The 14,188-nt window shown below is 40.7% G+C and overlaps 1 protein-coding gene across 1 annotated transcript; it reads left to right on the top strand.

Annotated features, from left to right (window-relative positions):
- Positions 1-109: 109 nt before the first annotated feature.
- gpr176 (G protein-coupled receptor 176) lies at positions 110-13,971 on the top strand (the record flags this gene model as incomplete). The annotated part of the gene is made up of 3 exons (XM_080514391.1): positions 110-338; positions 9,988-10,240; positions 12,738-13,971. The coding sequence occupies 3 exons, from the start codon at positions 110-112 to the stop codon at positions 13,969-13,971; spliced, it is 1,716 nt and encodes a 571-aa protein (XP_080370517.1).
- Positions 13,972-14,188: the final 217 nt, after the last annotated feature.

The following is a 14,188-nucleotide window of genomic DNA, read 5'->3' as shown; positions in this document are numbered from 1 at the left end:
GGCTTTTCCAATCTGCCTGCTTTCTTAAAAAAAAGGAGAGAAAAAAAGAAAAGAAAAATAAGAAAAAGAGAGGAAAACCGCCGTGTGGATCCCCGGTGTGAGTCTCGACATGGAGAGTGGAAGCCGGGCAGCGACGGTGGGGGACGGTGCGGCCAATTTCACAGCAGCCCACCTCTGGATGGATCTCCTCAACGCGTCCAGTCCGTCGACGCGGTGGGACGGCAGCCCGCCTGCCGAAGGGACCGGGCCGGACGAGGACCAGCGTCTCATCCGAGAGCAAGCCTACCGGGACTTCACCACCACCGTCCAGGTCTTCATCCTCATCGGTTCACTGCTCGGTAAGTGCGTTCATACACATGGATGTGTCCAGAGATACATACTGATAACAAACATAAATAATGAAATAAATCTGTGCACAGCTTTCGTGTGGCTTAATGAAACACACACACACATAGACACAACGTCCCCCACTATTTTCCAGGAAGCCTCAGTAGTTTGACTCTAAAAATCTGGGTCATGAGCACCTTTCAGTGAGGACATCTTTTGTGCCTGGATGATTAAAATATCTGAAGCAGTTTCCAACAATTAGCAAGCAGCTTCACCTGTGCTAAAAAAAAAAAAGACTGCCTGGGAAGCAGGATTTGGATCTTGATCATATAGGTTTTTGTTCTCATTCAATAATAAAGAAACAAAGGTGACTATATAAGATCTCTAAAGGAGCATCGTGGTGGTGTAGTGGTTAGTTCTATGGTTTCAGTTTGAGTCTTTGCTGGCTGCCTCTCCTTGTGGATCTTTTTCTTCCCCCCCATGTCCTCCTGGGTTTTCTTCAGGCAGATTCATTCTCCAGTGGTCACACAGAGTTTGACTTGTCATTCTATATTAACTGGAGGTGTAAATATGCACTGGTGGCAGCTCCAGCGCTCCAGGTCTCTGAATTGGGGGAAAAAAAAAAAAAAAAAAAAAGAGTATAGAAGATGGATGGATGGAAGATCTTCAAAGACGTTGTACACTAAATTGATTTAAAGCTTGGGATCTTTTAGAATATACAATAAAAAAATTATAGATAGTTTCATTATTTTGCTGTCATCCACCATTCAAACCATCAGTGACAGGCAGCTGGTCCCTCCTGGCTTCACCCTCAAGGCTCCAACTGAAACGTGTCATATATGATCAGTCTAACTGCAAACCCTGTGGCACTGCCCTATTACTATTCAATCTGAAGCACCTCTAGCGAAAATACCCACCATATCACTCTCAACACATCCCTTGGTCACTCCTGTTTATTTTGACAAATAACATAGTATGGATGGTGAAAGTCTTCAGATATATCATTTGAGTGAATGTGGCCATTTGCTTTCAAAACGTCTTCCCAAGTGGTTTGAAGACTGTTACATAGGTTCATTCAACTCAGTGACTTCGTACCTCCTTCAGCACCTGGGAGCCTGACTGGGTGTTTCACGTTGAGAGATTCATTTGGTGGTTAATTTAACAGAAATAGAAAAATGACACAGTCGGACTTTATTGTAGTACCGTTTCAAATGACCAATAATTGAAGGTGAAAATCTGGTGGATGACAATATTAAGACAAAAAACAACATCTTGGTGGGCTGTAAACTTGATTGACGTTGCTTTTGTAACAGACAAATGGCAGATGTCACCTTGCATGCATGAGTAAAGCTCCTGTCTTTGTTCGAACTGCCCCTGCTGCTGCTGCTGGTAGAAATACAGGCTGCTCCTGCTGATGGTGATGGAGTTGGGGAAGGAGCAGTGAGCATTGATGGACTACTAGCACATCAAGCTCTCACAGTCCTGGTTTTAACATCCCTTCCATTTCATCAGCAGCCACAAACCTAATCCCCCCCTTAAAATTAGCTCTATGAATGAATGCATTATTTGTCAGAAATGTGGTTGTGCCACCACCTCTCCCAGCCAGAGAAAACATACACTCGAACCTCCAGTGACTCTTTCTGTTGTGGTTTCTGTGAGCGGCTGAGGCTTTTTGTAGTGTGCACGATGATGAAACACGGTGCAATTGACACCACAAGTGGCAAAAAAATGACCAAATGACTGTTGCTTTGACTCTACACCACCTCCTGCACACAACAATGTGGCAGGGTTAAGAAAACAAGACATGAATGGATGTTAAAAATGGTGTTTTAGGAAAACTATTATTGGTTCTCTTTATTTGGTGTCAGTAGAGGGAAATATATACACCAAAATAAAATAAAAAGTAATGAGACTCAAGTTGATAATACTGATTAGTTATTAGATTAAAAAAAATACTCTGTATATATTTTATCCAGTTAATTCATTAGGGAGACTGGAACAATTTGTTGCTATTTCCCCCTTTACAACAGTTTTGCCATAAATACTACATTTGAAAAAGATTATACTAACAAGTTTTGTTTGGGGCTGTAATACAGGTATTCATTTATTTAGTTAACTTAAGGTTTAGATGTAGTATATAGTGGTGGATAAGGTGGTGTATCTGATGTTTTGCCCATTAAATTAGCAGACATGTGAATGTGATATTTGAATCACACATCAGCATAGTAATAATAACAACAGCAACAACAACAATAAATGGTGAAGATCTATTTTAACGGCTGTTCTATAAAAGGTTCAAACAACCCAATACAGCTCAAAACAGAACAACGACCCCCTTTAAAAAAGAACGTTCAATTTGGACAGAATATATTGGATTCATAATGATCTATTTATAAAGATGTGTTTTCCGTATAAAGTTAAAAGAGGACAGGGATGAGGCCTGCATAATTTCCTCCAGCAGGTCATTTTCAAGCACCATGGTACTCACGGAAAGGGATTTGTCACCCCTGTTTTGTAATGTTGTTCTGAGTATCAATAACAGAGGCCGAATGACCTCAGAGGTTACTCTTTGGTTCATATGGAATAAAAGTGAGCCAGTCCCATCCTCACCTCAAAAGTAATGACTGCAATCTTAAAATCAATTCTATCATGTACTGGTAAGCAGTGCAGTGAAGCTAAAATTGGATTGATGTATCATTCTGTTTTGTTCACATTAGTGAGCAGTGTGTCAGCTGAAGTTTGTTCGCGTTTGATTTGGATAGACAAGAGAACAAAGAATTGTTGTAATCTAAATGGTTTAAAGGTGACAAGCGGGGTGGGTTTTAGAACATTTTCAAAGCTGGTGAACAATAATTTTGATGTGTTGATTAAAATTGAGAATATTAATCAGAAATGCCGCCTCGATGTCTGATGAACAGAGTGAAACAGGGTATTAATGTGCAGAGCTGTTGTTGAAAATGGAGCTGAGTTGAATCTGGATCAATTAAATGACCTCTGGTTTCACTTGTATTGCATCAGAGAAAGTTTTTTTTGGGGACAAATATCTTCCACTACATTGGACAAATTACAGATGTACCTGAGAAAACATCCAGTGAGTGCGTTTCAGGTGACAGCGTGTCAGGAGTGGGAAGAATGGGTGTTAAACCAGAGGGACTTTGGTACATTACGGCTGTTTGACAGGGTGGGAACATGTCTGGAAAGCGGCGGCTGTGTGGGGCGCTTATGATCAGCTGTGGAGATTTAAATCACGGAGGCTCAGACTGACTGCGTGCTGGATTACTGAAAGGGTCTGCTGCTAATGTTTTTGTGTCAGATTCTTTGTGTCAGATACCCCCGGCCACCCTCAGAGGTCTTTTAGAGTTCATGCTCGAAAGGGTCAGAGCTGCTGTTGTGACACAGAGAAACCAGTTTACTACATTGTATATTCGATTTTCATGAGACATTCCTCAAACAAAACTAGTATTTTTGTTACCAATACTAATAGTAATGAATGGAATTAAAGTTGTATGTTATTCCTGCTTAGCCCTTTTCTTCAGCAACTTTGTTGCTTTTGTTAAAGTTGACAAAGCTCCTCACATGATTGTTGTAGTCCGACTCTGACTTGATGACCTTATCACTATGGCGTGGGGGCATTTATATAGCCATAGCGTACTTTACAATGACAGGTCCAAGTTGCTCTTTGTCTTCTAAACTCCTATCTGCACTGAAACAACATAGATTTACAAAACATTTATATTTGGAGAGTAATTCCCTTTTTTTAACACTAGAATCCTCAATAGATACATTTAGTTTTGACAATCCACTTCACTATTACGAAGCCAGCTCTTTATTGTTTTTATTAGACCCAAAAATAAGCCAGCGGTCATGCTCAGTCTTACATTTGCAAATTTGTCCTGACGATGTGGAAATAAATCTAATTGATTATGCCGACAAACTATGAATAAATAAGATATAAGATTGTTTATTCACTCCTTGCCGATAGAGTTACTGTGTCACACGACATAACACACAACTGTTAATGATCGAGATTAAACAATATAATCATGACAGCTCTGGAGGAGCAGTTTAGATAAAGCTAAAGATATACAGTCGAAGCGAGAGATGGTTCGAACATGAGTGATGGAGGATAAATTGATGGAGGCGGTTGTTGTAGCAGACGCAGGAGACCGGTGAGATGGAGGCAGATGATCCATTCTGTCAAAAGCTGAAGGGAGTAATCAAAAGAGAAAGAACACATTGAATAGATTATATATGGATTATCAGTTTTAACCAATGCTTTTGTATTTTAAAATTGAATAACTTAAACCGTTTGTATTGAGTATAAAAATGGTTTGCTCCCATGATTGAAGCAAAACCCTTGCTTTGACATTCAGACAGTAATTAAGCCATATTGATTATTTCATATAGGCACTTTAAATCTTGAGAGAATCTAATCTAATTTCATTTTTTCTCCCCCTCCCCAAAAATGAGTGGGGCTGCTTGAAAAAATCCCAGCAATTTTCTTGGAGCATTGTCAATCTCTACATCACCTACTGTATACATGTTTGCTTGCAAGATTCACATGATTCATATGCATAGATCTGGCAACATTCATATTTAATGTACAGGTGTGAGAAAGAAACCTCAGCCTCAACCTCATATATTACTTGTTATTCATACTACAGATTAGCATGAAAAGCCTCACTCAGGCAACAAGCAGCGTTAGCGAGATCCTCTCAGGGATGGAGCTTGTGCACAAAACTGCATTCGTTTTTTTGCGTGAAATGTATAACTTATTAGTGAATTTGAGCTCAATTGCCAAACGTTTTTCTTGGCAAAAATCAGAAACATTGCATGTGACCAAGCTTGCTGGTTCGAGTACCGCTGAGGTAATGTCACCTCTATGTGGCCCTTCGCCTCCAACATCCGTCACAAAACTGGTGCCAAATCCAACATGTTGAATCACATGATCCTGTAAGGCAGCAGCTAAAACGAACTCTCTGGCATGTTAACTTCCCCAGTCATAAGCTAAGGAAATGACCCGGTACTGTACTGATAAAGCACAGGTCAGTGTTTACACTGTTAATCTGATTAATATGTCATAATGTACTTGTCAGTGGTTGACATTTTCAACCGTCGTAATCAGGCCCGTGAGGAATGACGTGGACGGGCTCGCTCTCCAGTTCTCTCGGCGGTTCATAAAAAGACCTCAAACAAAAGTAGGTTTAACACCATCATGATGTGCCTTAAAAGCTGTCACACGTGTTAATGCTTCTAACAGCACCTCGTGCTCAAACAGCTCTTGTTACTATGTTTAGACACCTGAACGTACCTCACCTCTGTCAACGCACGCCCAAAACAGCAGCTCATTAGCACCAAGCCATGGATGAGACAACTTAATTGGAAGCCGAACAAAAGCATTTTTAAAAGATTGTGCTATTTTTCCTTGTCCATCACGGTGCTACCTTTAGTTACACCGCAATTTGTTAAGTGCAAAAAAAACCCCACTATTATGTTCGCTCTTTCTCCCTATTGGCTGCTCTTTCTATGGTTGCCAAGGTGTTCCTGAAGTACCAGGTGAGTATTGGAAGCTTGGAAGGACAATGAGGTTTTTAGAAACAATGCATGTTCGTACAATAAAGGAAGGGAGGCCATATACAGTGGTCGGATGAAAGTCACTGACAAGGACACCATATTTTATTAGTCACAGCCGACTCTTTGTGGGGAACTTGGTGTTCACAAGCCAGCGATTTCATACTGAAGGGAATTCCTTGTAAATGCAACAGAACTTGTTTTTTTCCCTCTAATTTCACATATTGTGCTGTAAGTGTGATCTCACATGCAGCACTTGTTTTGCAGCCAGTAACAAGTTGTCACATGACACCACTGGAGCTGTGCTGTAGTTAGCCCGTCACACGTCTCCTGTCAAAGCCCCGGTCACACCGGACTAATTATTTACAGTGATTAGTTATCAATAGGGAGACCATGAGTAAGGAAATGATGAGTGATTTGACATTTTCTACAGTTGCTGAGGTTAAATGAACCACTCCATTTTAATTAAGGCAGATGTTTTTTTTGTTGTTGTTGTGAGTTTTATGAATCAATTTATTTGATCTAATTCTAAGGTATATTTCTTCTGGTGATCAGTCTCTTTATTTTAACAATTCTTCCTCAAAGAAAAAACAGCAACATTGGCTTTTTGGTTGAAATGCCATAATTCCCTAGGGTTTGCATATGAAATAAAAAGAGAAAGAAGTACACCCAGTATGACCTATGAGGCTTATTGAAGTAAGAATAGATCACTGAATAGAACCTTTTGAGTCACATTTAGATTTTTTATTTCATATTTTACACATCCCCCCCCCCCCAAAATATATTTTATATTTTGATAAATGCATCAAGCAAATGCACTGACTGACAATAGGAGTACAAACAGTGATTATTACGCTGTTATAAAAAATAATGCCTATCTCAATAATATTGAAGAATATTATTGCATTATTTGTTCCTATATTGTGTTATCCAGTCAAATACATCATACTTCAGAACAGTGTAAGTCAGCACGTTAACAAAGTTACCAAATATGGTCACTTGGGCCAAGAGTTTCAGTGCCACTTTAGAAACAGTGAAATGAAAATTCTCCCAATATATATATTTATTTGCTCTGAAATTTGCATTGCATCAATTGCAATTATATTGTATTTTAAACAGTCAGACTCCTTTGGTCCAGCATGGCGCACAGTTTAAAAGACTGATGGTTGCATCTTCTTTCAGAAAGCATCAGTGCTGAACTTTCAAACCGTCTCGCTCAGCGTCTCTGCCCTTACCGATTAAAATGTATAAACGCTGATGTGGTAGATCTTTCTCCCTCTGAACTCTGCCAACAGCATCACAATGGTGGATAAAGGCAACAGAAGCTACTGAGCTTTTTTTCTTGGCTTTTACAAACATCTTCTCCTCCTCATTTTGTTGGACAGACACATTTCTTGATGCAGTGTTGTTTGCATGGAAAACCTTTTGTAAATTCAAACGTCTGCGTCTCCGTGTAGATGGGGCTCAACAATTCAGTACTTGTGCATTTATTGCAGTTACGATAATAATCTGGTCATTTCTATTACCTCATTTTGGACAACTTGTAAATGCGCTGGTGTATGTTTGTATGTTGCTGATAAAACCCCAGAAAGAAATGTCAGTTTTTGTAAAATGAGAGGTTTACACTTGACATGGACTCACAGAACAGAATAAACAACAATTGCAACAATGCCTGCGGCTGACAGTTCTGTGATGCTGCATTTTTTGCAAATAAATTTACGATGGTTTAAAATATAATCACCATTTTTTTTCAATTTAAAAATGTTTTCAGGATGGGCTCGTAGTTTTTGCACAAAATGTGTTTTTTTTTTTTAGATCACTCAATCAAAAAAGAAACACTTTATTTATTACCGCATTTGAATTTTCTGTGAATTTCCTCATCACACTGAATTTTCCATGAATTTCCTCATCACCCACAAGTCAGAATCACAGAATACAGAGGAAAAAAATTAGTTTATTATTTACTACTTCTTTATACTGGAAAGATTACTCCTGCAGTAACACTTAAAGTAAGTAAAACACCGTATTCTATGAAAGCTTCCGGATCGAACTTGACTTTCATTGCGTGGAAGGCTTTTTAAAAGGAATTTTAAACGGGAACTGTATAATTATTTCATGTTGACTGATGATAAGTGTCTCTTTCTATCTGACTGACAGAGGCACATCTTTTTTCAAGAATTAGAGAGATCAAAAAATAATAACCTTTAGACCAAACGGCTTTCTTCTTCACCAAATGACAGATTACTGTGTTTTTGACAATGGGAGCACAGCTAACACTCCACTGGTAATTACTTTTGAAGGAGCTGGTATCACCTTGGCCCTCTCTGACCTGACATCAGTCAGTGCGCCTCCGATAGAATGAAGTACTTTGTTTTAGCTGTAATCACGAGTCTTTATTATCGTCTCGGTGTAAATTTAGGAAAGTAACATAAAAAGGATAGCCTTACACCGAGACTTGTGCTTTTCCGCTAGGTTTAATCTTTTTATACTGCAGAGAAATCAAAATATCTTACATTTGTGACAGACGTAGGTCCTTTCAAGACTTCCAGGATAATCACATAATCACACATAATCACATAATGTGTCTTCTAAACTTGTTGTAAGGTGGGATTCTGTTATTCTTAATTTTTCTTTTCCACCTGACAAGACACCTGAATGCATTGCTCCTTCACACGTCTCTGCAAGTACACACTGTCCCCCATGTACAGCTTACACAGTTTGTTTGTTTTTTTTAACGGCCAAAATATTTTCAGAGGAGCCAATCTGTTTGATGATGATCTGTTCTTTTCATTTTTTGACATTGGTCCAAACCTAAGCATTGCACTCGGCTTGCAGAGAATACAAAACAAGTGTGTTACAAATAGTCATGAGAATCTGAATTGTTTATGAGTGCTGCTGCATTTGCCAGACACAGCGTCCTCTGTGTAACATCAAGTCCTCAGGCAGTATCCCGCTGACAGTCCTCACAACATGGTGGGAAACGAAGAGATCGAGACTCTGCTGTTAGAGCGATTTGCCTGCGGAGCCCTCATCAGCATCTTCTTTTTTAAACACCTTTAAAGTATCATACATTTTTTGTTTCATGCAGTGCATATATAGTCAACGCTTTGCAACTATGTTCTTGATATATCCAATATAGGCAATAGTGATAATAAAAGATGAGAAAAATGTAAGAATCAAACAAATAGATAAACAAATAGATTGTAATTGTTTTTTTTAAGTCACACTGAACTGTCATCACTATGTTTTTCCTGCGAGTTGACTTTAATTTGAATCAGTTTGCGAGTTGGCCTTAAATAATGACAAATAATGATGCCTTTAACCAGTACAGGTAAATTCATTGATATTATACTGTAAAGTAGGAGCTGAAATGCAATGTTGTGCTATATTTGTTTCTCTAATTATTTTTTAAATTTCATTCACGAGTTAGATTTTGTTTGAATACATTTAAATATAGTACATATATGAACCTTTTCTTCGTGTAAATGCAACAATGAAGGGTTTTCAAGAGATTAATTAGTTCTCATAATGAAATAATTATAATTTTATATGAAAAAATGTAAGAAATAATAATAATTATTTGATTATGAGACCTAATTAATCTCTTAAAAGTCTACTTGAACTTCAAAGAACTTAAATGAACATCTTGAGGTCACAATTTTTGTGTTAATGACGTACGTCAAGCTGTGCAATCAGGAAGGCATTTGATCTGCCCAAAACGTGCAACCACATTCGCAAAGAGCCCTGATCTCGACGTTAGTGCGTCAGACTGGGATTACGTGAAGCATGTGAGAAGGTCTTAATCCAGCAGATCTGTGGCAGCTTCTCAATGACGCCTGAAACAAACCCACCAGTCACATGGCCTGTAAAACCATGCAAGTGTCACACCTTTTTGTTCTTTACTGCATGTTGTGTTATAAACTGGTTGCGTTAGTTTTCAAATATCCTCGCGAAGCCCTGGTTTCTTTGGAAGCCTCTATTAGAAACCGGAGGAGTTTGATGCCGAGAAAATCTCTTTGGTTATTTGTCTTCCCACCCGGTCAAACCTGCACGTGTGTCTGATCTGAGTGTCTTTGTCGCTCCCAACAGGCAACGCCACAGTGATTTGGTGCACCTGCTGCACCAATGTCTTCAAGTCCGTCACCAATCGATTCATCAAGAACCTGGCATGCTCGGGTATCTGCGCCGGCCTGGTGTGTGTCCCCTTCGACGTGGCGCTCGGAGCAAACCCCCGCTGCTGCTGGTGGCTTCACACACTGCTGCTCTGCAAGGCCCTCAAGTTCCTGCATAAGCTTTTCTGCTCGGCCACCGTGCTCAGCTTCAGCGCCATCGCACTCGACAGGTCAACTCACAACACGTCTGACATTAGAATCCTGTTTGTACACTTGGGTAAAGTAGGAAATAAGGACAGGAATAATACGTTTTCTTTTATTCAGAGAGGATTGCGGTTTACTCTTGAAATTGAAATCAGTGCTGAAATAAAGAGGACAAAAAAAAAATCCCAAAAAGGGCTCTAAGTCCTCGAGTGGTTTCGTGTTTTGCTCACTTCAGGGGAGCAACCACAGCCACTGACTTTGAAATATGTGTTTGAAAACAGCCAGCAGGGACCTCCCACTCACTTTGCAGTATTTGGCAGGGCCACTTTAGAGAATTGGATTGTAAATCAATTAATCAATTCTTTGGATAATTTTATCAATATGTAGCTCAGGCTGAGTCAGCTGGAGTCCTGAGCCTTCAGTGCAGGAACCCACGTGGAGCAGCTCAGATTGTTTAGGTTTTTTGTTGGGTTTTTTTTGTGGAAAGAAAAAGAGACTTTTTCTGTCTTCATCTGCACTCTGATGAGAGGATAAGAGGGGGTGGAGGACTGCAATCGATGGAGCATGTGTCCCAGTTGCCCTGCAGCACTAAATGCTGAAATGGCGGCTGCCCACATAGACTGTCTCTTCTTCTTAAAGCTACTGTCATTTTTTTTGTAAACAATGTTTTTTCCACCTTCATTAGCCAGAAAATAATCCCAACCGCAATCCTCATACGTTGCCTTTGTCTAATATAAAGACTGGAAAGTGCATAAAATGGCAATAATAGAACACTTGGGCAATGTTTTGCATTATGCAATCAGAGTTGATTGCAGCAATTTTTTAATTAAAACGATGAAATCTGCTTCTCTGAGCTTTCCAAAACATACTACTATCCAAAGTTTGACATATTCACCAGCATTCTGACTCCATTTTCCCTGTTAATCATGATCATACTAGTAAACAACAGTTTAAGTCTCCCCATTAATCCCCAAGTGAATCTTCACAAAAGGTGATGAATGAATATTGTTATTGTTAAAAATAAAAATGTGAAGAAATGAGCAGAAGCACACTGAGTGTAGTTTATCAGTTTTAAAGATGAGGTTGATTTACTTATTCACGACTGAAGTCAGATCTTGTGCTGATATTGCCTTGCTTCAACCCTGCTTTCACTCCGATAAAGATTATGATGCCTCCATAGCAACTACAGTTAGAATTATACCAAACCGATGAATAATTTATTCTCGGGAAGGGTAATCAAGGCTGCGGTTGCACAGGCAGGTTGATACCGCGGGCTCATACACACACGCTCATAAAGTGGCAGAGAAGCGCCGGTCTGCGGAAACAATAACTCCCTCCTGTGATTTGTTTATGATCACAGGACAACAAAAGGATATGAGACACTCTGAATACTGTTGTCTGTAATGCAGACAGCAGAAGACGCAGTGATGTGGGTGCACATTAAACACCACACACTTTTACTTCTGCATCTATTATCATGCCACAGATAAATGGAAAAATTATCAATGTGAAATATCATCATATGAGTCATTAAGAGTCTTGAATAAGCTCCTCAGAGTGGCTGGTTTCTTATTGATGTTGTACTTTATTGATCTTTAAAGATATAGTCGAGACTTATTTTCATTACATACGAGAAAATGTATCATACATTGCTGTTACCTATTTTAATAATAAGATCATTTGAGCAGAAGCCTGGTTCACGTCCAGTTATTAGTCTTACCTCATTAAAAAGAGTATATTGTTATGATATCACGTATCTTTATGTATGTTTTGTTTGTTAATACTACATCTCAAATATGATTAAGATGGTCATTTCTTCCTTGCATCATACTAATATAACTTATTCTTTAATAAGATGCATTATAATTGAGACTCAGTTACTCATATTTATGACAAGTATCTTATGACTCCTCCTGATCCTGTGTGAGAGTCGAGGTTCATCCTGTCCAGGTTGCCAGTACATTACAAATCTGTACCACATATAAGATTTAATTTCCCCAAATCATAACTCTTCATCTAGTTATGGGTTTATATGCCATTTCTATCTTAGTTTTGTCATGATTATGAGTCTGTATCTCATTATTGTATCATAACAAAGACATTAGTATGCATTTTTATCCCACATAGCAGAAACAGACTTCCGTAAATGAGTTTGGAAGCTGTAGAATAAATGAGCTGTCTCCATGTTTTATTAGATAAACTCCTGCATGCCTTACCTTTATGTCTTGCTGCTATCGTAACGGATGCACAATATTTTACATTTTCACATTTTACACTTGCACTCCCTCATTCCGTCAGAGAGTGTTGTGTCAGTTTTAGCCAACTTTCTTCATTGGAGACTATATATTTGAACAGTGGAAAAAGGTTTTAGTATCACAGTGATTTGTTTCAGTGCTCTTGGCACATCCAAGGTATATTATCCTGCCGTCTATATCTGTATTTCCATGTTAATCATCATAAAACACCTGAAAAGGTTTGAATTGAAGTTGTTAAGCTGAGGTACTGTTGTGCTGTTGTCTGCAGGTACTACTCGGTGCTGTACCCGTTAGAGAGGAAAATCTCAGACGCGAGATCTCGAGACCTGGTCATCTACATCTGGGTCCACGCAGCTGTGGCCAGCTTCCCCGTGCTTGCTGTGACCAACGTGACAGATGTGTACGTGACCTCGTCCTGCTCAGACGACCATGCCCGCTCCCTGGGCCACATGGTGTACGTGCTGATCTACAACCTCACCACGGTGATCCTGCCTCTGGCTCTGGTCTTCCTCTTCATGCTGCTGATTCGCAGAGCACTCAGTGCCAGCCAGAAGAAGAAGGTGATCATTGCGGCGCTGCGGACTCCCCAGAACAGCATCTCCATCCCGTATGTCTCTCAGAGAGAAGCTGAACTCCATGCCACTCTCCTGGCGGTGGTGTTGGCCTTCTCTGCCTGCAGCGCCCCCTATGGGGCCTTGGTGGTTTACCGCACTATCTTAGCAGAGACCGAAAAGCTGCCTGTCGCCTTGTACCTCACAGCCCTCTGGCTGCCCAAGATCTCCCTGCTCACCAACCCACTCTTATTTCTGACTGTTAACCGCTCGGCGCGCCACAGCTGGCTGGACCTGCTGGCACGGCTTCATAGACGTTACAGCCGCCGTAACGTGGTCACCACTGGAGGTCTGGCCTCTTTAGGGACAGAGGGGCCGATAGGAGAGCCTGTAGGACTGGAGACAGCTGGCCGCTCAGGGAGCCAACTTCTGGAGATGTTTAACATCGGCCAGCAGCAGATCTTCAAACCCTCTGAGGAGGAAGAAGAGGAGGACGTAGAAAATGAGGTTCCTCCTCAAGCACCAGGAAGCTGCTCAGGGCCCAAAGATGACCAAAAGAGTCGGTCAAGACTCGGGAGCGTCCGAAGTGAAGGTGGCTCCAACAAAGAGTCCCTCCAGGGGACAGGAGGAGGGCTCATCATCACTAAAGAGGCCCCTGCTTCAGCGGTTGCACCACGAGCCTCTCCGGCGCACACGTGTGCGTACGCCTCCTCGTCACAGGTGGCTCCCGCCACGCCCACAGAAGCAGAGGACTCACCGCAGTTTGGCTTTGGACCATTTGAGCTGCCCCCTCAGTGGTTACCTGAAACCAGGAACAGCAAGAAAAGGCTGCTGCCCCCGCTGGGTAACACCCCCGAGGAGCTGATCCAGACTAAGCTGCCCAGGCCGCGGCCCGAACGCCGCATCAGCAGGAACAACAAGGTCAGCACAATTCCCACCGTGGACCCGTGAACAATTCTGCTGCTTTCCAATCAGCAAGACTGAACACTGAACTCATTACAGGCAGGCCTCATGGGTCAACCAGGCCTCCGAGAGATATTGATGTACATGTGCTTTCTTCTGGTCAATTTAAACCCTTCGTTTGACACTTTTCTCTGATTTGCAGTTTGTAGAAGATCATACTTTTTACTTGACTGCACAAAAGCCAGTCACCTGTGAGATGTGGAAG

This window comes from Blennius ocellaris, assembly GCF_963422515.1.
Source record: "Blennius ocellaris genome assembly, chromosome: 18".
In the NCBI taxonomy this organism is placed as follows: Eukaryota; Metazoa; Chordata; class Actinopteri; order Blenniiformes; family Blenniidae; genus Blennius; species Blennius ocellaris.
The sequence above is the reverse complement of the archived record's forward strand: the minus strand, read 5'-3'. Positions and strand labels throughout refer to the sequence as shown.